At 25.8% G+C, this 26,421-nt stretch overlaps 1 protein-coding gene across 1 annotated transcript in view; it reads left to right on the top strand.

The window, feature by feature from the left end:
• The window catches only part of LOC117179858 (transcription factor hamlet-like), a 384,741-nt gene that overhangs the window by 352,814 nt on the left and 5,506 nt on the right, over positions 1 to 26,421 (top strand). Inside the window, exons 5-6 of the mRNA XM_033372013.1 lie at positions 7,760 to 7,886; positions 23,134 to 23,230. Of these exons, the coding sequence (XP_033227904.1) occupies positions 7,760 to 7,886; positions 23,134 to 23,230 (224 nt within the window). The remainder of the gene's footprint in view (positions 1 to 7,759; positions 7,887 to 23,133; positions 23,231 to 26,421) is intronic.

The following is a 26,421-nucleotide window of genomic DNA, read 5'->3' on the forward strand; positions in this document are numbered from 1 at the left end:
CCCCCCCCCCCCTCTTTGCTTACAAACGTTAATTTCGTTATTCCCCGTCCTCCCTAGAAATTAAAGTGATCTTTAGGTAATACCCAATTTTACGTTCATATTAATTTAATAAATAATAAATAAAAAAAATTATGAAAAAAATAAAAATAATGAAGTGATTTTCAGAGTAAGTGTTGAAATCTGCCTAATTGAATTGACCAAAAATAGAGCAATTAAACATTTAAATGAAAAGGTAAATTCTAATTACTTTAAAAAACGAATTTTCTACAAAAATTTGAATTCCTACTTTAAAAATATCCATTTTGACCAAAAATGTAATAGGGAAAAATTCCAGTTACCAGAGTAATTTTTCAACTAAAGAAAAAGGAATTGTTAAACAAAAAATTAATTTTCTAACGAAAAAAAAACGAATTTCTAACAAAATTCAAGAATTAATAATTAAAAAGTTGAATTTGGAAATAAAAAAGATGAATTTTTAAGCGCAAAGATTAATTTACTACCGAAAAAGACAAATTTTATATAAAATGCAAGAATTCTTAAACAAGTTTAATTTTTAGGGAAGATCGAAAATTCTTTTTTTAATTTTTCAGAAATTAGTTCGAATTTAAAATGTAGTTGGTTAATTTTTAAACAAACAGATTTTTTTTAACGAAAAAAAAAATTTGCAAAAAAATTCCTACCAAAAAGTTGGTTTTTTAATATAGAGGGAGAAAAGATCTTATTTTAATTTAAAAAAAAAATAGTTTTTGAAATCTATTTTGTAATTATTAAAATAAAAGCTGAATTTTTAAACGAAAAGATGAATATTCCACAAAAAAGCGAATTTTCAACAAAATTCAATAAATTCTCAACCTTGTTCTCAACCAAAAAGTTAAATTTTCATTAAAAAAAAAATGCATTTTTATTTAAAAATATTAATTTACTACCAAAAAAGATGAATTTCAATAAAATTTAGGAGTTTCCAACCTAATTGATTTTTTTATGACAATAAATCCGGGTATTATTAAACTTTTAAACTGAGAAAGAAACGTTTTTAACAAAAAATAGAATAATTAAACATTCAAGTGATAAAATAAATTCAAATTATATTAAAAAACGGATTTTCTACCAAATAGTTAATTTTTTTCTAAACTATAAAGCTTTTAAAACAAAATGATGAAATTTCTGTACAAAATAGTTGAATTATCAAATAAAAATATGAAATTTTTATAACAAATTAATTTTATGTAAAGAAAGATGAATTTCTATGAAAAATACAGGAACTCTCAACCAAAAATTGGAATTTTTAGAAAATGTTTTAATTTTAACAAAAAGTTGAATATTTATTTTTAAAATATCCATTTTAGACCAAAAATATAATAAGTAAAAAATTCAATTACCAAAGTAATTTTGTAACTAAAAAAACAGGAATTTTCAAAAAACGTTTAATTTCCAATCAGAGATGAATTTTTAACTACATTTCGAATCATTAATCAAAAATACATTTTTAGGAAGTAGTTCAGAAGTTTAAAACTGATCCTTTAATTTTTTAACCAATGAGACGAATTTTTAAACAAAAAGATTAATTTCCTACCGAAAAACGAATTTCTAGCAAGATATAAGAATTAATAATTGAAAAGTTGAATTTTCAACTAAAAAAGATAAATTTTCAAATAAGAAGATTAATTTACTACCAAAAAAGACGAATTTTGAATAAAATACAAGAATTTTTAAACAAAAGGTTTAATTTTTAAGAAAGATAGAAACTTATTTTTTTAATTTTTGAGAAATTACTTCAAATTTAAAATGTGGTTAGTTAATTTTTAACCAAAAAGATAAGTTTTTAAACAAAAAAATTTTTTTTTATCAAAAAAGACGAATTTCCAATAAAATTCAAGAATTCTCTACCAAAAACAGATTTTCGCAGATAGAGAGAAGAAAGATTTTTTTTTTATTTTTAAGAAAGTAGTTTTAAAAATCTATTTTGTAAATGGTTAAGGAAAAATATTAATTTTTAAACAAAAAGTTGAATAGTATACAAAAAAAAAAGAATTTCCAAAAAAATTCAATAAATTCTCAACCAAAAAGCTAAATCTTCATTGAAAAAAAAGATACATTTTTAATCAAAAATATTATTTTTCTACCATAAAAGAAGAATTTCAATGAAGTTTAAGAGTTCTTAACTAAAAACTTGAATTTGCAACTAAAAAAATATGAGTTTCTAAACCAAAATATTAATTTACTACCAACATGGACGAAATTTGAATAAAATTCAAGAATTCTCAACGAAAAAGATGAATTTTTCAATAAAAATATTAATTTAAATAACAAAAAAGACGAATATTGAATAAAATTTAAGAATTCTTAACCAAAAAATTTATTTTTGTAAGAAAGAAAGAATAAGTATTTTTTATTTTGAAAAAGGCAGTTTTATAATCTAGTTGTTAAATTGTTTTATAAAAATGAATTTTTAAACACTAAGATTAATTTCCTACGAAGAAAAACGAATTTTTAACAAAATTTAAGAATTCTCAACTAAAAAGTTGAATTTTTAACTAAAAATGAAGAATTTTTAAAGAAAAATATTAATTTTCTGTCGAAAAAACGAACTTTTAACCAAATTCAGAAATTTTCAGCCAAAAAGTTAAATTTTTGGGAAAGAAAGAAATATTTTTTAAATTTGTAAGAAATTAGTTCAAGAAGACCTAGTTGCTAAATTTTTAACCAAAAAATTAAATTTTTAAACAAAAATATTAATTTACGACCAAAAAGACGAATTTTCAATAAAGAGCAAGAATTCCCAAACAAAAAGTTAAATACTTCAGAAAGAATTGTTTTCTCATTTTTAAGAAATTAGTTCAACTTTAGAATCTAGTTGTTAAATTTCGAATTAGAAAGATAAAGATTTAAATAAAAAAGTTAATTTTTATTATTTCACATTAAAATTTTTTGTAATATTCAATAATATCTGCTTTTAAACGAAAGTTCGATTTCAAAAGTTTGTAAAATAATTACCTGAACTCTTATCTTTTTCAATTTTGACATCATTCAGTTTACAGTTCAAAAACCGAAAATCTTCTACTAGAAAAATATTTCATTTTAGGTTTTAATTTTCAATTGAAAAAATTTTTAAATGCAGTCTTAAAGACTTAAATAATTAAAACTTGAAAGCGACTGAAGTTGCAAATTTTTGATAAAAACATTTTAATTTTATCAACTGTGAATATATAAATAAATTATTTTTAAAATGGAACAATAATTGATTTGTCGAAACGATTATAAACCCGTTAAAAATTAATAATCTCCAAATTTTATAGGCTTTCACTAAATTAAAAATATTATTTCATTGTACAATATTCAATTTTTAATGCATTCAGTTTAAATTTTTTTATTTAAACAAAAGAATAATTAGTTAATTTTTCGCAATTCTTAATTGTTAATTTAAGACGAATGAATTCAAACCAAATATTTAGGAGTAAACAATTTGAAACGGATTTTTTTATATAAAAAGCATTGAATCTTTAGAATTTTCAAGAGCTTTTAAACTTTGATTGTTATATTTTTTTCATTTTAATTTTTAAGTTAAATTGTTACATTTTTGTGTTTAAATAGCAGTTGAAAACTTATTATTCGTGGAAAAAATTTAAGTAATTATAAGTTGTACTTAGAAGTTTTGCAAAGATTTAAAATTAATTTAAAACTTGAAATCGATGCAAATAGCTACAGCCTAATTAAAAAAAAAAGTATATTTTTTCACAGTTAAAACAACAATTTTAGAAACTTTTTAAGAATTGTGAAAGCCTCTAAAAGAATAAAAACATTTTCGTAAGATTTTTATGAAAATTGAAAATAATTTTTCATTTTGGGATATTATTTTTAAAAAATATTGAAAAAGATTTTAGAAGACTTCCACAATTATTTAAAAAATTTGGAAGTATTTAAGAAAATGTTTTAAAATTTGCTGAGTTTTAGAAAAATTGTAAGAAAAATTCTATTCATTTCAAAAGATATTCAAAAGTTCAGTTTAAAATAATTTAATTTTTTAATTTTTAACGATTCCAGCTTAAAATTTGTTTAAATGATATAATTTTGTAAATTTTTAAGTTCATTGATTCTTTAACTTAAAGAAGTAAAAATAAAATTTGTAAGTTTATTGTTTCTTGAATTTAGAGGATTGAAAATGATAACATGGATTTATGGTTTTAAAATTGTTTCTGAAATTTTTTAAAATCGGACCCTTGCTCTTAAATTTTAAGCTTTTGAAAATGAAGTTTTAAAGTTTTTTAATCCAAATTTTTTGTATTCAATTACTCAATAATTTACACTTAAAAAGAAAAGGTACTAACATTTTTTAATTGAAAAATTTTAAATAAAAGGCTGTAAATGCAAAATTTAGAATTTTTAACTTTTAAAAATTAATAACTTCAAAGTTTCAGATACAATTCTAAAAACATAAATCCATGTTATAATGTTCAATGCTCTTAATTCAAGAAACAATGAACTTTCAAATTTAATTTTTACTGCTTTAAGTTAAAGAATCAATAAACTTAAAAAAATTGTAAATTATATCATTCAAACAAATTTTAAGCTGGAACCGTTAAAAATTTTTAAATTAAATTATTTTAAACTGAACTTCTGAATATCTTTTGAAATAAATAGAATTTTTCGAAAATTCAGCAAATTTTAAAACATTTTCTTAAAAAGTTCCAAATTTTTAAAAACAATTTTGGAAGTATTTTAAAATCTTTTTCAATATTTTTTAAAAATGATATCCCAAAAGGAAAAATTATTTTCAATTTTCATAAGAATCTTACGAACATGTTTTTATTTTTTAGAGGCTTTCACAATTCTTAAAAAGTTTTTAAAATTAGGCTGTGGCTATTTGCACCGATTTCAAGTTTTAAATTAATTTTAAATCTTTTCAAAACTTCTAAATACATCTTATGATTACTTAAATTTTTTCCACGAATAATAAGTGTTTAACTGCTATTTAAACACCAAAATGTAAGAATTTAACTTAAAAATTAAAATTTAAAAAAATATATCAATCAAAGTTTAAAAGCTCTTGAAAATTTCAAAGATTCAATGCTTTTTATATAAAAATAAATCCGTTTCAGATTGTTTATTTGGATTCAATTCATTCGTCTTGAATAAACGATCAAAAATTGTGAAATATTAAATAATTATTCTTTTTTTTTAATAAAAAATTTAAAACTGAATGCATTAAAAATTGAATATTGTACAATGAAATAATATTTTTAATTTAGTGAAAGCCTTTAATCACAAATGTATTAGAAAGAAGTTATTTTTCAGTTAAAAATATGTTATAAAGTTTCAATCGATTGCTTGCATTTTTTTAATGAATAATACTTTCGAATTGAAACAGTTTAATTTTTAACTTTAAAATATGGAGATTATTAATTTTTAACAGGTTTATAATCGTTTCGACAAATCAATTATTGTTCCATTTTTAAAATAATTTATTTATGTATTCACAGTTGATAAAATAAAAATGTTTTTTATCAAAAATTTGCAACTTCAGTCGCTTTTAAGTTTTAATTATTTAAGTCTTCAAGACTGCATTTAAAAATTTTTTGAATTGAAAATTAAAACCTAAAATGGAATATTTTTCCAGTAAAAGATTTTTGAATTGTGTACAGTAAACTGAATGATGTCAAAATTGAGAAAGATAACAGTTCAACTAATTTTTTTCTAAACTTTTGAAATCGAACTTTCGTTTAAAAGCAGATATTATTGAAAATTAAGAAAAATTGTAATGTGAAATAATAAAAATTAACCTTTTTGTTCAAAGCTTTATCTTTATAATTAACAATTTAAAAAATAGATTTTAAAGTTGAACTAATTTCTTAAAAACAAAAAACACTTCTTTCTGAGGAATTTAACTTTTTGTTTGGGAATTCTTGCTCTTTATTGAAAATTCGTCATTTTGGTCATAAATTAATATTTCTGTTTAAAAATTTAATTTTTTTGGTTAAAAATTGAGCAACTAAGTTTTGTTGAACTAATTTCTTACAAATTTCAAAAAAATATTTCTTTCTTTCCCAAAAATTTAACATTTTTTGACTGAAAATTCTTGAATTTGGTTAAAAGTTCGTTTTTTCGGCAGAAAATTAATCTTTTTCTTTAAAAATTCTTCTTTTTTAGTTAAAAATGCAACTTTTTGGTTGGGAATTCTTGAATTTTATTAAAAATTCATTTTTCTTCGGTAGAAAATTAATCTTAGTTTTAAAAGTTCATTTTTTTAAAACAATTTAACAACTAGATTATAAAACTGCCTTTTTAAAAATAAAAAATAATTATTCGTTTTTTCTTACAAAAATCAATTTTTTGGTTGAGAATTCTTAAATTTTATTAAAAATGGCGTCTTTTTTGGTATTTAAATTAATATTTTTATTTAAAAATTTATCTTTTTCATTTGAAAATTCAACTTTTTAATTATTAATTCTTGAATCTTGCTAGGAATTCGTTTTTCGGTAGGAAATTAATCTTTTTGTTTAAAAATTCGTATCCTTGATTGAAAAATTAACGACTCACTTTTAAACTTTTGAACTACTTCCTAAAAATGCATTTTTGGTTAATGATTCGAAATGTAGTTAAAAATTCATTTTTGGTTGGAAATTAAACTTTTTTTTTTTGAAAATTCCTTTTTCTTTAGTCACAAAATTACTTTGGTAATTGAATTTTTTACGTATTATATTTTTGTTCGAAAATGGATATTTTTTAAATAAGAATTGAACTTTTTGTTAAAATTAAAACATTTTCTTAAAAAATCGTTTTTCTTCAAATTTATCTATTTAAGTTGAAAATTCCAATTTCAGGTTAAAGTTCCTGTATTTTTCATGGTAATTTATCTTTCTTTATATAAAATTAATTTGTTATAATATAATTTTTATTTGCTAATTCAACTATTTTGTACAGAAAATTCATCATTTCGTTTTAAATGCTTCATAGTTTAGAAAAAAATTTAATATTTGGTAGAAAATCCGTTTTTTAATATAATTTGAATTTATCTGCTTACTTAAATATTTAATTATTCTATTTTTTGTTAAAAATGTTTCTTTTTCAGTTTAAAAGTTCAATAATACCCGGATTTACTGTCTAGAAAAAATCCAATTATTCTGGAAACTCCTAAATTTTATTGAAATTCTTTTTCTTTGATAGTAAATTAATATTTTTGATTGAAAATTCTCTTTTTTTTTTTTTGATGAAAATTTAACTTTTTGGTTAAGAATGTACTGAACTTTGTTGAAAATTCGCTTTTTTGTAGAATATTCATCTTTTCGTTTAAAAATTCAGCTTTTACCTTAATAATTTACAAAATAGATTTTAAAAACTAATTTCTTAAAAATTAAAAAAAGATCTTTTTCCCTCTATATGAAAAATTAAAATATTTCTTTCTTTCCCAAAAATTTAACTTTTTGGCTGAAAATTCTTGAATTTGGTTAAAAGTTCGTTTTTTCGACAGAAAATTAATCTTTTTCTTTAAAAAAATTAACAACTAAGATTATAGATAAACTAACTATATTATAAAACTACCTTTTTCAAAATAAAAAATATTAATTCTTTCTTTCTTAAAAGAATCAATTTTTGTGTTAAGAATTCTTAAATCTTATTAAAAATTCGTATCACATTCCTTAAAGATACTATTCATTCCTGGGGTTTACTGTCTAGGAATGCCAAAAATGACAAATTGTTAATTTTAATACAGCTTTTTTTAAGTAATGTTAAAATGTCATCAGATAAACAATTTTTTTTTCAGGTCGTCTACGAGACAGTGCGAGAAGTAGCAGTCGGCGAAGAGTTACTGTTAGGACTTCGTGAACCTCTTCAACTCCCGGACTTGTTGGGAGAAAACACAACCGAGGACAGGAGCGATCGAGAGACCGGTAAGTTAAATTTGAAAAAAAAAAATTGAAAAAACTGTTCTTGGCTTTCTTTATGACTTCGGGAGCCGATAGGAATCGACATTGCCCCAACTCGTGTGCATACGATTAGCCCCGGGGCAGGTGTAGATTCAGAGTGACGATGAGGGATTGAGGGCCGGCAGAGGGTAAATCCCAAATCGTGAATTGTGAAAAGCACGGCTTGCACTGCTTCCGTAAATTTATGGTGTATACACCACATTGGTTTATTGTTGTGTATGGTGAATGTACATGACATGTTGTACACTTATGTGTAACGACGCTCGTCATGCCCTGTGACTTTGGCGTGATTCACCTGGTGGCGGCCGTTGCATATTAACCCCTGTACATTACGCCCCGATTATCTATAAGTACAGCACGAGCTCACAATTATTTTCCACTCACGTTACCTCCTCTCCAATCGCACGAGTCGAGTCGACACAATACCGATGCCTAATACACGTTTTTCAATTTCATAATTAGCTTTTTATATTTTACAATCTTGATGGTCACGTTCTCAATAAAGATTATGAATTGATACAGAACTTAAAAAACCCTTATTTTCAGGATTCATTGAAAGCGAGATTTTTGAATCTTATTTATTAAATTATGAATTGGTACAAATTAGAACTGGAAGAATTTAAAGTTTGTCTGTTTGGCAAGCATTCTATGACAGGGCGTCTAGTGACCTTGAAAACCTGGAACTCTCATTGAATTTTTTTTAAGCCTTGAAAACCTGGAAATCTCCTTGATTTTTCACGAATATCTTGAATTTTAATTATTCTTTTTTCTTTATTTTTAAAACAGTAATTTTATTGAAATGCGAAGAGTAATTTAAGTCTTTTAGCCTATTATGCAAGGAACATCTCGTTTAGAAAAAATCTTTCTGTTGAAGATTGTTTTATTCGTTAGGATATAATTTTTCTTTTGTTTATTACAGAATAAATGAAGATATTTCAAGGCACTTTTTTTTGAGGTGTTCAACTTAGAAATGATTTAAATTATTTGTTTAAAATTTTGATGTTAATTCGGTTTCAGAATTAGAATAAGCCATGGCCATGCAACGGATTTTTCGAAGGGTTGACCACTCGGTTTTTGAGTGTACAACCGAATTCAAAAGGTTAGAAAATAATTCTAAAAATTTCAAAATATTTCAAACATTTCAAAATATTTTAAATATCTTTAACATTTCATAAAGATTTCACGGATGTTAACGATTTAAAAAAGGCACGCACTCCAGATTTCAATAAAGATTTCACAGCAATTTAACAAACATTTTAAAACTCTAAAGATTTGAAGGATTTCAAAGATTTGAAAAAGGGAGCAGTAGACCAGATTTCAAAGATTTCAAAAATTTGAAACGATTTCAAGAGAGATTGAAAAAATTTCGAACATTGCACAAAGATTTTAAATAACTTGAAAAATTTTTAAGAGATATCAAAAGATTTCATGAAACATTCTTAAGGATTTCAAATTATTTCAAAAATTTCAATGATTCCAACAAGAGTACACCAGATTTCAAAGGTTTGAAAAATTTTGAAGATTTCAAATGATTTTAAAGGTTGTCAACAAATTTAAAAAGATTTGAAAAGATTTTAATAATTTTAAACGAACAGAAAAGATTTCACGAACAAAGATTGAAGGAACATTTTTTTATATTTATAAGATTTCAAAAGATTTAACAAAGATTTCAAATATTCCAGTGATTTTAAGCGATTACAACAACTTTCATAATTACAATTTCTTTAAGGAATTCATAAGGATTTACAAAATATTGCAAGAATTACAAAATATTTTAAAGATTTTAATCGATTTGAAAAGGTTTTAATACATTTGAGAAGATTTCAAAAGACTTCAATGATTTTAAACAAACAGAAGATTTGGCAAACAAAGATTAAAGAAAGTGTTCACAAGGATTTCAGAGATTTCAAGAATTTTAAAGATTTTACAAAAGCTTTGAAAAATATCAAATGATTTCTCAAAGATTTCACCGAAATTTCAAGCTTTTATTAAGGTTTGTAATACTACACAAACATTTCAAAAGATTTCATAAGGATTTCAATGGTTTCAAAGACATTACAAAGATTAAAAAATATTCCTAAAGATTTCACAAAGACGACTCATGTTCGAAAAAAATTAAGAATTTGCTTATTTACGATTCGGCCTTCTTTAAAAATGTTTGGTCAATAAAAAATTAAATGTCTCATTTTGTACATGTATGAAAAACGTATATTTCTTATTTAATGTAAAAAAGAAGACCTGGAAAATTTGGATTTCCTGACTAATTTCCTTTTGATTTCATAATTAGCTTTGTGAATTGTACAATTTTCATCCTCGAGTTCTTCATAAAGATTATAAAGTGATGTAGAACTTTGGGATTCTTATCTGAAGGGTTGATTGGAAGAGAAATTTCTGAATTTTATTGAATAAATTATAAATTAGTACAAATTTGAACAACTGGAAGAATTTAAAGTTTGTCCGTTTGGTTAGCATGCTGGCATGCTATGATTTAGTTTTAGGCACCAATGCTGGTTTTTTTGATCTTTTATTTAAAAACAAAATGAATTTTGTTTTTAAATTCAAATTGGTTTCAAAAAAATTATTTTCTACACATTTTAAATCCTATTTAATAGCTAGAGTCAACACAACACCCATGTCTGATAAACGTTATTCAATCTCATAATTAGCTTTTTGAATTTTACAATCCCCAAGATCGCTGAAGATTATAAATTGTTATAGAACTTTGGGACCCTTATCTGGAGGGTTTATGAAAAGCGATATTTTAGAATTTTATTTAATAAATTTCAAATTAGTACAAATTGGAACAAGTGGAAGGATTTAAAGTTTGTCCGCTCAGCTAGCATGCTAGCATCCTATGATTTAGGCACAATGCTGAAATTTGGGTTCTTTTATTTCAAACCAAAATAAATTTTGTTTTTATATTCAAATTGTTTCCAAACAATTTATTTTCCGCTGATGTTAAATCCTCTTAAATCGCTTGAGTCAACACAATACCGATACAGACACGTTTTCCAACTTCATAATTAGTTTTTTGAATTTTACAATCTTCATCCTCGCGTTCTCCATAAAAATTATAAAGTGATATAGAACTTTGGGATTCTTATCTGAAGGGTTCATTGAAAACGAAATTTCAGAATTTTATTCAATAAATTATAAATTAGTATAATTTGAACAACTGGGAAAATTTAAAGTTTGTCCGTTTGGCTAACATCTTAGCATGCTATGATTTAGTTTTAGGCGCCAATGCTTGTTTTTGGGCTCTTTTATTTAAAAACAAAATGAATTTTGTTTTTAAATTCAAATTGGTTTAAAAAAAAAATTATTTTCCACTCATTTTAAATCCTATTTAATCGCTAGAGTCAACACAACCCCCATGCCTGATAAACGTTATTCAATCTCATAATTAGCTTTTGGAATTTTACGATCTCCAGGATCGCTAACATCTTAGCATGCTATGATTTAGTTTTAGGCGCCAATGCTTGTTTTTGGGCTCTTTTATTTAAAAACAAAATGAATTTTGTTTTTAAATTCAAATTGTTTTTAAAACAATTATTTTTCACTCATGTTAAATCCTCTTCAATCGCTGAATCCTCTTCAATCGGTAGAGTCAACACAATACCAATGCCTAAAAAACGTTTTTCAATCTCATAATTAGCTTTTTGAATTTTACAATCTTCAGGATCGTGTTGTCTATGAAGATTATAAATTGATATAGAACCTTAGGATTCTCATCTGGAGGGTTTATGAAAAGCGATATTTTAAAATTTTATTTAATAAATTTAATATTAGTACAAATTGGAACAAGTGGAAGAATTTAAAGTTTATCCGTTCGGCTAGCATGCTATGATTTAGGCACAATGCTGGAATTTGGGTTCTTTTATTTTAAAACAAAATAAATTTTGTTTTTGTATTCAAATTGTTTGCAAATAATTTATTTTCCACTGATGTTAAATCCTCTTAAATCGCTTGAGTCGACACAATACCGATGCCCAATACACGTTTTTATATTTGATAAGTAGCTTTTTTAATTTAATAATCTTGATCATATTAGCGTTTAAAAGCTGAAATCTTTTGTTAAAAGTTAATTTTGTTGGACGGTTCGTCGCTTCACAATTGACAATTCTTCTCTCTTTAAAAATGTAACTACTCTGTTGAAAATCCATTTTTCAACTGAAAATTTAACTATTCCAATAAAAAATTGATCTATTTTTCTGAAAGTTCCATTACTTGGTTGAAAATTAATATTTTGCATTTACAAATTTAATTTTTTTTCATTTCCTTCGTTGTAAATTAGCGTACTTTGTTAAAAAAAAACTTTTGGGTAGAAAATAAGGTTTTTCTTTGGAATTTATTTTCATTATTTAAAAATTCTTCTTTTGGGTTAAACGCTCAAGTATTCTAGTTAAAAATATTCATCATTTTATTTAAAAATTCATCTTTCAGGTTAGAAATAAATTTACTTGATTACAAAATAAACTCTTTTGTTGAAATCTAATTTTTTTATTGAAGATTCATTTTAATTAAAAATTTAATGAAAAAAGATCAAACTTGAAAAAACAGAAAAATTACATTTGTAGTTAAAAATTAATTTTAAACTTTTTGATTAAACAGTTAAATTTTCAACCAAAGACTTTAAAAGTCAAAGTCTTTAATCCAAAAAATAAATGTTTAACAATGTAGTTTAATTTTTACTTAATTAGTTGAATTTTAAATAAAAAAGATTTTTGTTAATAAAATAATTAAATTTTGAAGCAAAGAGATGAGTTTTCAACTAAAAATATAAATTGATAAAAAAATGGTTTCTTAAAAAAGTGAATCAACCAAATATTTTAAACAAAATAGTTGAATCCTCCAGCACAGAAGAAGAATTTTTAATTAAAAAGTTACATTTTCATAAAAAAGATGAAATTTCCCTTTAACCGATGAATTTTTATTTAGAAAAATTCCCAAATAGTTGATTTATCATCAAAAAAAGATTCCAGTTAACTTTTCAGAATCAAAATATGAATTTTGTAACAAAGAATACGTTTCTGAAAAAAAAAACATTTTAGCCAAAAAAGACGAATTTTTAGCCAAAAATGATGATTTATTAACAAGTTTTTTTAATTTTTTGCCAAATAGTGGCATTTTTATCCCAAAAAGATAAAAGTTCTCTTAAAACAGATGAATTTTTATTTAAGAAACTTTTTTTTAAAATAGTTGACTTTTCATCCAAAAAATATTCCAGTTCACTTTTCAAGATCAAAACATAAACTTTGAATAAAAAAAAGTTTCTTCGAGAAGTTTGAAGTTTTAATCCAAAAACACGATTTTGTTTAAACCAAAAAGATGAGTTTTTAACAAAACAGTTAAATTTTCTATCAAATAGTTGCATTTTTACCCAAGAAAGATGAAATTTATACTAAAACTGATACATTTTTAATAAAAAATTAGATTTTTTGAAAATTAAACTTTCCTCCAGAAAATATTTTAGCTCATTTTTCAACAGCAAAATACAAATTTTGAACAAAATATAAATTTGCTATGAAATAGATAAATTTTCAAGAAAACAATAGAATTTTCAAACAAAGAGTACGACTTTTTAACAAAATGATTCAAATTTCAACCAAACAGTTGCATTTTTGTCTGCAAAGATAAAATTTCTTTCAAAACATATGAATGTTTAATTCAAAACAAAAAAGAATTTTTCAAAAAGGTAGTTGAATTTTCATCCAGAAAAAATTTTAGTTCTCTTTTTAACACAAAAATGTCAATTTGGAACAAAACAGTTGCATTTTTGTCCAAGAAAGATACAATATTTGTGCTTAAAAGTATGAAATTTTAAACAAAAAAGACAAATTTTCAGAAAAGAATAGTTTTTATCGAAAAAAGAATAATCCAAAAAAGTTGTGATAAAAGAGCCTAATTTGCATCTGAACGATACTTAGTTTAAAGAAAACAGTTTAATGTCAAACAAAGTAGAATGCCTTTTTAAAAAAATGGCAAAGCTGTCAACTAAATAGTAAAATATACAACTAAGAATATAATCTTCAGAAGAAATTTTTTGCAAATTTTTAAAAATTACGTACTTGAGTAAAAAACCACCTCCCCCCTTCCCAAAAAAATTGTAAAGAAATCTCTCGACCCCCCCCCCCTCTATAGCTTTTACGTAATTTAAGTACGGTCCCTCAGCTCCTCTCCAATCTTTCGAGTTAGCCGACACAATGACGATGACCAAAACTCAATTTTTGTGAAACTAGCAATGGCAGTCGACAGTGGGAAAAAATTTATTTGCTTTAACATTATTGAATGATAAGAAAGTAAAGGTGTGTTAAACAAGAAGCGATCGTTCAACGGTTATTTAAATCTCCCAGTACACTTGTTTAACCATATGGTTCGACGATGGGCCCCCAACGGACCTTCATGGGAACCGGGCACGACCCCACTGTATGCGCCCCAGATCGACCAACCCCCAGCTGAACGTTAATCGTCCTCTATCCTCGACTAATTTCAAGCGGCACGCCGTGAATTTAGACAATGAGGATGCGGTCGACCTCGAAATAATCCAATCTACAGAAGCCACTTCAACAGTCAAATAAAAACCGAGGGAATTTATAAAAAAATAATTTAAAATTCAAAAATCGAGCAATTTGGAATCTTTCGAATATCTAACCCAAACGATGACTCACAATCAAAACAAACCAAGCCAAGACTAATTGAAATAATATAATCAAACCAAGATTGTTTTGTAGATCTATACTGAATTTTTTCATTAAAGAGTTTTTTTATTTTAGCAAATGTAGTGTCGACATTTATGAATAGAAGATTTTGATACTAATTTCATTTGTTTAAAAACTGAGCAATAAAATTATATTATAAAATATCATCAATAAACATCACTACCAACATAGCTTATCGGAGAATTAAAAAACTTTCGAATGACCCACTAAAATGATCATAATAATCAAACCAGATTTGCTTTTGTACTAAACAATAATGTTCGATAATATATTTCGACAATTTGAAATTAAGAAAACAGATTTATAATTAATTTTTTCATAAGAAAGTTGATTATTATACAGAAAAATGTATAGCCAGAATTTTTGGACAGAAGATCGTGTTGTTTCTGATTGTTTTTAAATTGTATTGCTAGTGATAGTTTGCAATAATTGTTTCGTTAGCGGAAAATTTAAATTCCAAGACAATTTTTGTAATATAATTTGTTTAAAAACCAAGCAATAAAATCAGATCATTACTCAAAATCACTGGTAAGATAGCTTAGCGGACAGTTTAAAAACTTTCGATTGAACCACCTCACTCATCAAACCAGAATTGTTTTTGTAATAAATAATAATATTTAATAAAATGGTTTAAAAATTCGAAAGGAAGGAACCAGATTCAAAACGAATTTTTTCATGAAAAAGTTTATTGTTATACAAAAAAGTGTATTTTCAGCATTTATGGACAGAAGATCGTGTTCTTTCTCATTGTCTTCATATTGTATTGCTATTGATTTTTTGCGATAATTGTTTTGCTGGCGAAAAATTTGAATTCCAAGAGAACTTTCTATAATATAATTTGTTTAAAAACCAAGCAATAATATTATATCGTATAATAAAATCACTAAACAACACTAGCAACACAGCTTATCGGACAGTTCTAAATTTTCGAACCACCCACCTCAATGATCACGAATCAAACCAGAATAATTATTGTACTAAACAATAATTCTCCATCAAATATTACGAAAGTAAGGAAGCAGATATATAATTAATTTTCTCATAAGCAAGTTGGTGTTTATACAAAAAATGTATTGCTAGAATTCATGGACAAAAGATCGCGTGGTTTCTCATTGTATTTAACTTCTATTGCTAGTGATGTTTTGCGATTATTGTTTCGTTAGAAGAAAATTTGAATGATAATACAAATTTTTATTATATAATTTGTTTAAAAACCAAGCAATATAATCAGACTATAAAACTTAAATGTTAACATAATTCATCCGACGATTAAAAAACTTTTGATTGTCCCACTTAATGTTCGGTCACAATCGAACCAACTCGAACCAATAATATAAAGATAATATAAACAAGTCAAGATAGTGTTTGTACTGAATAATGATATATAAAATAATTTAAAAAATTTCAATCACGGGGGCAGACCTACAATAAATTTTCTCACGAAGATAGAAAATTATCAGCAACAATCAACTGTTGCTGATAATTATTTTTGGAGTGATCAGAAATGGAAGCGCCGAATCTATTAATTCTTAGCAACTCATTCTGATTCCGTTTGTCAGGTGGCTTGATAAATTATGCTAATTTAAAGTGTAATAAGAATGTCGAAGGCATGCTGCGGAAAGTCAACAGGTGGGATCCACCAACGACACCCCCAGCCAAGTCGGTTGCACGCCGTTGCATGGGAAAAAGTAACGGAACTATTGTTCTTTGAACCTTGCAACATCAACCACCAATCCACAAAATTAAAATTATTATAGAATTTATCAAAAAATTTAGATAACAAATAAAAGAGGATTAAAACTACTTTAAAATAAATCACACAATTTGGAAGTCTTCTTTTAAATGATAAAAGAGTCACACACTTAATAATACATTGCCGACTAATTATTTAACTTGTCTCAAAAATCCTTACAACTCAATAAAAAAATTACGCTTTTATTCCAACTGAATATTTAAAAATTATTCTAAAATGGATGAAAGGCAAACACGCTTCCCTAAAAAGTGCATCATAAAATTGATCCGAACGTCAAACAGACGCGTCATTAGGCCGATGGGATGAATCCGATAGGGTTGGTTTCGGGTCTGATGCAAAAAAGCATCATCCCTCCCACCTTGAAAAAAAAGTGTCGCGTGCGCCTTTTGTGTTGTACCCCTTTTTTGATCCGCGTATGTTTTTCCCTTAACTCTCTGTGAGCCCGGTTACGCGCGTGTTAATCGACAATGAGAGTCATAAATTATCTCTATGCCCTAATAGAGACGTCGAGAAAGTGAGACGAAAGATAGGCACAGGGGCAAGAAACGCGAATTACGCCTGTATTTTACTGAAAAACTATGGCGGAAAATCAAAACCATAATTCATATTAACAGCCTCCGCCAGTTGCAGACACACCCTTTTTTAAGGCATGAGACAGCATCTCCTCTAAATTACCACAATCATGAAACTACTGAATATGTATGAAATCCAATCTTTTTAAAAACAAATAAATATATAAAGGGTAGTAGAAAAAATAGTAGCATTACCTTTCGCAAAAGACAAATCACGCAGTCCAAGCCATGAAAAAAGTATCACACTCTGAGTACTTTGAATTAAAACCCTTCAATAGTAGCTTAAGAAATGCTTTTTTGCATCGTAAAACGTTACATGAAACCTTTCAGATTAGTTTTAATGATTTTGAAATTTCTTAATGATTTAGGTTATGTTTTTATGATCTCGTTAATTGAATGCTTCAAACTTGAAGGTTTATGATTTACTCTGCTCGATAATTGTCTCGCACGATGGTTCTGGGTTTGGAAAGGGGAATGGTTATGGGAAATCCAGATGTCGCAACAATTAAAACAGCTTATTGTCAAACTTTGACAATAACTTCGTTTGCTAATTATTGCAATTTCAAAGAGACTATTAAAGCTGATGTTTTTCACTTTATCCCTCACCTTGTTAATTATCACCAAACGATAACTAAGATTGATACTTTTTCATTTTTCAAATACAAATATTTTTGCTTAAAATAAAAAGTTTAGAATATTTTTATTTTATGTTTCGGATTTATTTACAGACGAAAGATTGAAATTGAATATACGAATCCTCATGTTTTGACGAGCAGGGTTTATTACAATTATATTGTGGCTGAAAGTCACCACTCAAGCTGTTCCGGAAACGGACACAAGTTCCGGACAAATGTATGTCCATTATTACCTCGTCCTCAACTGCTGTCTATTCAAACAAACGGAAAAAATCCGATCTTTGAGTAATTTTTATAATACATTCAAATTCTGAATATTTCTGAAAAATTCTTCATTAAAACGACTACCCTTTTATCGCAGCAATTAAAATATTTATTCTAATGATACCGCGTGCTTGGAATGCCGATTATAAAATCTTAACGAAGGAGCCCATTTTTATGGGACATTTTTAGTGGCGCAACTTACCGAAGCAATTAAGAGACCCTGTTCATTTCTGAAAATTAATTAAGACACTAAAGTACTCCTTCCATTGGAAAAGGGTAGGAAGAAAGAAAGAACTCATTTTTAAACAACCCTATATAGGAAAGGCGATTTTTTAACTTTTAAAAAATTACGGATTATGCTTCAACTCAATTGGATAAATTTATTTGAAAATCGTTTTGATAATACTTTATTCTGATCCTTATCAGGAGTATCTATTATAAAATTTATGATTAAAAGCTATATAAAAGTAGGGCTAGGTGAAGTTATAATGATTGGTTAAAAAAATTTTTATTTAAAAGGTTTTAATCTGATAACATGTTTAGAAGAGTATAATTTGTAAAACAATGGTCATAATCTTTTTGAGCGGATGTCTCTCAGTATTCTTGTGGTATAAGTTAAATTTCAGAGGCATTGCTTACTATTTGTAAAACACTTTTGTAAAATGATTGTAATAATTTTTTAAAATGATTCTGTTTTAGTATTTGTGTTGTATAAGTTAAATTTCAGAGAAATTAGTTGAATTTAAAAAAAAGCTTATAAGCTTTAATCCGAAAACATGGTCACATAAGTATAATTTGAAACAATGGGGTTCATCACCTTTCGGTATGAATGTTCCTTAGTATTTATACAGTGAAAGTTATATTTTAGAGAAATTTGTTAAAATGAAAAAAAAATAAAATAAAAAATACAATGCTCTAATCTGATAATGTATGGTTATATCAAAGGTATAATTTGTAAAAACGATGTTTGGCATCTTTAAAAATGAATTTTTCTCAGCATTTTTGCAGTATAAGTTAAATTTCAGAAAAACAGGTTAAGTTAAGTTTCAGAGAAAATTCGAAAAATGTAAAAACAAGTACAATATTCTAATCCGAAAACATATTCAAATGAGTGTAATTTGTTAAAAATGATGGTCATCATCTTTTGATCTGAATGTTCCTTGGGATTTGTGCAAAGTTTGTTAAATTTGAAAAAAATTGGTAAAAAAAACTCTAATCCGATAACATAGTTAGATTAACATAAATTGTGAAATCATCTTTTAAAATAACTGTTTTTCAAAATCGCGAATATCAACTTTTTGGTATACGCTAATATCATAGAAATTGGTTAAAATTTAAAAAAAAACTTATAATTTTCTAATCCGTAAGATGTTTAGATGAACATATAATTTCTAAAAAGGATGGTTATTATCTTTTGATGTGAATTTGATTTTTAGTATTTATGAGATATAAGCTAAATTTCAAAGAAAACGGTTAACATGTAAAAAAATGTGCAATTTTCTAATCCTGTAGCATAGTTAAATGAATATAAGTTGCTAAAATGTTGATCATCACCTTTGATCTGCATTTTTTTAGGATTTGTGCAGTATAAGTTAAATTTGTGAAACATTATTTAAAATTTTTAAAATACAAAATATCTTATCGGATAACATAGTTCGATGAGCATAATTGGTAAAAAATATGTTTTCTTTTCTTTTAGAGTGACTTTTTTCAGATCTGTAATGACCAAATTTTCAGTTTAGGTTAAATTTGATAAAAATTTGTTAAAATTCAAAAAAAGCACAATATTTTAATCCGGTAACATGTTAAGATGAACCTGTACTTTGTAAAAAATGTGAAATCTTTTGATGTGAATTTTTTTCAGTATTTGTCCAGTATAGGTTAAATTTGAGAGAAATCGGTTGAAAAAAAATATCTAATCCAATAACATGGTTAGATTAGGATAATTTGTTGGAAACATTGTTCATAATTTTTTGTAGTGACTGTTTTTTTAGTATGTGTGCAGTATGAGTCAAATTTTGAGATTTTTTAAAATTTCTATTAATTTTAAAACGGTCTAATACGATAAAATGTTTAGATGAGTATAATTTGTAAACAGGATGTTCATCATCTATTGGTGATTTGGAGTCAATGTTTCTCATCATTTGTGCAGTATAAGTTGAATTCCAAAGAAACTGAATTATTGTCGAAGACCAATTATTATAACTTTATTTATTAATTTTGTTCTTTAGTTTGTAATAATAATATTTTTTTTCATTAAGTTAGAGCAACATTCATTGTTGTTCTCTTATTTACCAATATGCTTCTCAGACTTGTTTCTCGAAATTGATAGCATCTAAAGAAATGAAATAATTTTTACAAACCCTAATCAGAAAAAATGTAGGTAACAGTTCAAAATAAAGAATTAAATTTGTCCAAATTGACCCAATTTATCCAATAAGGTCGGATTTATAGTAATACGCGAGGGTTCTTTTAAAACGAATCTTGTTAAACGGGAGAGATATGTCATAATGGGAATAATGATGTCAAACAAACGGCACCACCCCGTTCAACCCTTGCAACGAAGGCATCTGCGCTCAGCCTCGGGATAATTTTTTCTTTTTTTTTTTGTACGTTGGGAGGGTGGGAGGGGGAGACAAGCAGAATCGCTTTAACACGCCTACATGGGGTGTTTTTCGTTCCTACAGGCACATTCAAATGGGAGCTCAACCTCAGATATAATATTTCGACCAAGCAGCTTCTCATTGTGACATGTGTCTTTGTGTTGCCGGGTTTATTGTACATTTATAATGCCCCAGATTTACACCTTTATTCTGTTGGGGTCGTTTCATCACGACCAGTTGACCGATTGATCAAATGATTTGTTGCTCTTTCACTTTCATCCTTGAAGTCTTCAAAAATATTCCCATTTATTAGGAAGGTGATTAAATAAATAGTAAAAGAAACATTCTGCCATTGTTATTCGTTCTGTACTTTTGGAAATTGACTTCAGGATATGCTTTGACTCCTGCCAGTCCTTTCGATTTGTGTTTATTTGAAACTTACAATTTTCAAATCCTTGAAAATAAATCCGGCAACACATGCTGGCAGGGGAGACATGTAAAATTATCTCATCCCAAATTTAATGGAGAGCAGAGGACATATAATTTTAAACCGGAAACTGGAATAGGTGGTGGTGGAACGAAGTTACGAAGGTGGTTTTGGTACGATTTATAAGCGATGCCCCCCTGCAGTTTCGATGTATCCTTCCTTTCTGATTTGACTTGCAACCCCGAGGGTCATTTGGGGTGAATAGTGCGGGGGTGAGTTCCCATTCTCACCTGCTATTGGCGGACGCGACCAGCCACTCCTCTTTTACCAATAGGAAGCAGTTCCGGTCAGCCCGTCTATATTTACGATATGGAATAGAGTACACACTGCGCAAACTGGATCATCATTGTGCCTATTGTCTTCGTCAAGGGTTGTGTGTAGGATCGCGTTTGATGAATTGGACGCGAAATTTTTTTGATCGTGATTTTTTAAAGTGCAGTTTTTATTCATTTCTATTCAAACTTGCGCAGTAAAGTGTTTTTGTGTCTTTTTTTTTTTGAATATTTTGAGCAATATTCAGAAAAAATTGATTTCGGTGAGTTGTTCTTTGTACAGGAAAATGAAAGAATGTTTTCTTTTGATTTCGTTTTCAATTTTGATCAAATTCAAGGTGAAAAAGTTATAGTGGACAAGACAATGACATTTTTAATTTGTTTTATATATTTTTTTGTATAAGCAAATGAAAAATATGCAATACATTTTTCACCTGGGACTTTATAAGCTTTCATCTTTTATTTTAAATTATTTTTTAGCACTTTAACCAAATTTTGAGAAAATTAAAAAAAAATGATTCCGGAGAGATGTGCTTTTTATAAAGGAAAATAGGAAAAAGATTTCTTGTGTGTTTAGTTTTTACAAAATAAGATTGAATTCAAAGACCATATTTAGGATTCAGAATATTAAAACATTTTGAGTTTTGGTTTGTGCAAATAATATAAGAAAGAGTTCTTCTGTCTTTAACTTTTACAAAATAATATTTATCATATTCACGATAAAGGAATATTTAAACATGCCCAGATAAGTGTTTTTCAAGCTTTTCCGTGCGTTTTTATTTGTACAGGAAAATAGGAGAACGATTTCTTGCGCCTTCAACTCTTACAAATAATATTTATTATAAATATCATATTCAACATAAAAGAATATTAAAACTTGTTACAAGAAGTATTTAGTAAGCTTTTGCTTTTTAATTTTTAATTTATTTTATTAACATTTTAACAAAGATTTGAGAAAATAAAAAAAATGTTATTTCCGTTACTGGGTATTTTAAGGAGAAAATAGGGGATAACTTTTAAAAAATCATTTTTATTGAAAATTCTAACAATTGTTAAAAAGATTTGAATCTTTTAATAAATGATTAATTCTATGTGTGAAAATATATTTAAAAATATCCTTATTTTAAGAATTTATATATTTTTGTAATTTTTATATTTATATAGATGCTAATTTTTTACCTATCTAAAGATCTTAATTGTCTGCATACACTTTTACAGTTTTTTATTTACTGATCCGTTGGAGATAACTCGTATCTAATAGACCCTTTTTACTCAAGTATTGTTAAATTTTAAATGGCAGATTTTTTTTCATATTTTGTTAAAATTTGTTCGTGTTTAAAAAACTTAAATTTATTCACAAATTGATCATTTAAAAAATGTAAAAATGGTTTTATTTCAAAATTTATTATAAAAATTAACGTAATTTTATGTTAAAATTTTTATAAATAACATATATATATATATATATATAAATAATTAAACAAATTCATTGCAAAAAGGAAAACAAAAAAAATTATCTATGAACGTTTTCATATAAAAAAAGATTGAAGTAAATTTTCTTCTACATAACTCCCACCAACAGAAATCAATTAAAAAAATTAAATTCTTTCTTCAGTACAGAAACTCTTTAGAATTATTTTGAATTATTTTTCATTTCTATTACTATAGAAAAAGCTTTCTCTAATGTTTCTAATAGTTCAATCGTTTTTCAATTTGAATTAATTAAGGTCAGCAGAAGCTAAATCAAGAAAAGTGTTTTTAGATCATAGACTGTTAAAAATAGAAAAATCAATATTGGAAATTTATGAAAGTGCAATTGTGAAATAATAGAAGCAAGAAGTTATTTAGTTTTCAGAAAATAAAATTACGATTGATTTCTTATGGACTTTTTTTTATTTGATTTCAGCTTCTCAACATAGTGAAACCATAGATGAAGACAGAGAAGAAGAAGAGGGAGATATTAAATGTACAGTTTGCGACAAACCGTTCCAGGACATTGACGTGTAAGTACATTAAAAATTAAAAATTAATATTTCGTAAATAATTTTATTCAAACGTTACATAAAGGCTGAAAATAATTTCTAAATTTGAGTCATTGATTTTTCTTGATCGAATCTTAAAATTAAACTATATGCAAAATTTGAGTGTTGAATTTTAATAAATATTCAAACTTAAAGAAATCTCAATTGTAATTCGCTATATCGTTGTGACCTTTTTTTCAGGAATTTATATTTTTATCTTTATTAAAAAAAAATATTTCATATGGTTTACGAATGTTCCATAATTTCAGAGAACAAAATATTAATACATATAAAAATTTAAACAAATCGTGATTGTAATTTAAGATATCGTTGTGACCTTTTTCTTTAAGGAATTTATATTTTTATCTTTATAAAAAAATGCTTGACGTAGTTTATGAATCTTCCCTAAATTCAGAAACGAACCTAAACCATAAAAAGATTTATTTTAATTAAAGTCAAGTTTATCCGATATTATAGTTAATTATAAACAAAAATATGCTATATTAATGTTTTTTTTCTCAGAACAAAAAAGTATGATAAAATTTTGCAATCATATATTAGCTATGACAAGTGCTGATTTGTATCAATAAATATCATATCTTGACATGATGTGCATGTGCCATCATATGCAAATAAAAATCCTCAATTGAGTTTTCCTGGAATTGGCGAAGCTTTTTAAATCGATAAAAAATGTATGCAACTTTGTCATGAATGAAATCCGATTGGTGACGATTAGAAGCGTTATGACACGAAGTTCTCGGATTGAAAAGATTGTTTGAAAACCGTAACTAGGAAGATGGTGCGATAAGGGCCTCGAAGTCCGTGTCACTGATAATAGAACGTCAATTAATAATTAACTGTGCGAATTTTAAAGGTCGGGTGCGTTATCCACTCAAAATCTGAATGGAGGCTACGCTAGAGGTCACGCGAGCTTTTTGGTCACCATGGTGTATGTGCTACCTATGTGGCATAAGTCATGAAACACGTGGCATTATCGAAGTTCGTGCGCACCATTATGCACCCTCAAAAAGTCAACTGTTCCTCATCGATCCACCATAATTATGCCTCTGATTTCACTACTCATCGACTTTATGGTTTTTTTTCTCACGATATATATTTTCCTAAATTTTCATTTTTTGGACATGTCAATTTTCAATTTTTTAACGATATTAACTATTTTTGTATCGATATCAACAATTTTTTAAAGTTTATAATTGTTCGTAAGACAAAGGTTGAGTAGTTATGGATCAATTTTGTGTCTATTGATAAAAGTATTTGTCAATTTTTGTATGGGTCCAGATATTAATTCTTGACTGGGAATGTTACAAAATTAGAGAAGAACAATCTGTCCTGTTCGATTTCAGCAGTTTGAAAAATAATTAGTTTAATTGGTATTTTAAAAATTTTATTATTCAATTTAAAATTCGTAATTCGAAAGTCTTTTATTTTGAAAATTTACGATTTTGAATCTTTATTTTTAAACATATATTTTTTATTTAAAGAATTTTAATGTACAGTCCTGAAGACTTAAACAACAAAAAATTAAAAGTGTTTGAAATTAATTTTTTTCTTGTGAAAAGCAGTTTTATATTATCAACTGTAAATATAAATAAATCATTTAAAAAGTGGATCTGTACTTTAAATATTAAAACTGAACAACAATTGATTTGAAAAAACGATTCTAAATCCGTTCAAAATTTAAGAATTTCCAGATTGTAATTATTTCAATTAGAAAGTCTTAGTCATTAAAAAATGTAAACGTCCGATTGAAAATTTATAAAATATTTTTAAACTTGAAAATAACTTCATAATAATATGTTCATCATTTAAGACTTTTATGACATTTAAAATATTTTTTTTCTATAAAATATTAAATTTTTAACCTTTTCAATTTAACATTTTTTTAATTAAGAAAAAGAATAATTATTTAATATTTAGTCATATTTGACTGCTTATTGAGGACGAGTAAATTGAAACAAAATATTTAAAAGTAATCAGTTTGCAACAAAATTATTTGACATAAAAAGCCTATAATCGTTGAAATTCCGAAGAGCTTTTACACTTTGAACATTAAAATTTTAATTGCATTTAAAAAATGTTTAATTTGCAAGAGAAATTTTTAAATTTCGATTTGTAAATAATAATTGCACTCATTATTTATAGAAAAAATTCGATTAATTTAAAAGAAGTGTGTCTATCGAGAAAATTTAGCTATTTGTACCAAAATTTCGATGCAAAATAGCTAAAGCCTAACTTAAAACACAATGTAGATTCTTGCAGATTTTAAACCAAAAATTTAGAAGCTCTTTGTAAATCGTAAAAGGCTTGAAAAGAATAAAATAATTATTTTAAGGATCCCAGGAAAATTGTAAATGATTTTTCATTTTAAAAAATGATTTAAAGACAATATTTGAAAAGGTTTTAAAAGATTTATAAAATTATTAAAAAAGAATCTGGAAAATTTTTAAAGGAATTTTTTTCAAATTTGCAGAATTTTGTAAAAATTCTAGGAAAAATTTGAAAAATATCTTTTAAAATCTTTTGAAATATTCTCTCAAAGTCTCTTAAAAATTATACAGAAACAATCATTTTCTCATTTTTTTCAAAAAATACTGCCTTGGAATAAGGAATTTAAAAAAATAGTTATCATTTTTATTTTACGACGGGGTGTTTCCGCAAAGAAATATAATTTGACTTGGAAAAGGTAATTTTTTACATGGTATTTTTTATTTTTAAAAAATCTTAAAAAAATCTTAAAAATTTTATTTTAAAAAAATTTTTAAAAAATCGGATTTAGAAGAAAGGAATTAAAAAAATTCCTTCTCCATGTCAGAATTCGTCACAAATTGAAAGTTCCCTCTTCCAAATTAAAAAAAAAAGAAAGTACTTCAAGCAGTTTTTAAAGTTTTTCTGCATTATAATAAAAAATGTTGTTACATTGTTATTGTTTATTGCGAGTATTGGGTTATTAATTGATATTTTTATTTAAAAATTAAATTATTCACTTAAAAATTTATGTACTTTGTGAAAAAATCGTATTTTTTTTGTAGAAAATTAATCTTTATCGTTGAAAAATCTTCTTTTTGGCATAAAGTCCAGTTGAAGATGCATAATTTTAGTTGAAAATTCACACTTTTGTTGGAAATTAATTCCTTCAACTGAAAATGTAACTG

Source organism: Belonocnema kinseyi, chromosome 9 (genome assembly GCF_010883055.1).
Source record: "Belonocnema kinseyi isolate 2016_QV_RU_SX_M_011 chromosome 9, B_treatae_v1, whole genome shotgun sequence".
In the NCBI taxonomy this organism is placed as follows: Eukaryota; Metazoa; Arthropoda; class Insecta; order Hymenoptera; family Cynipidae; genus Belonocnema; species Belonocnema kinseyi.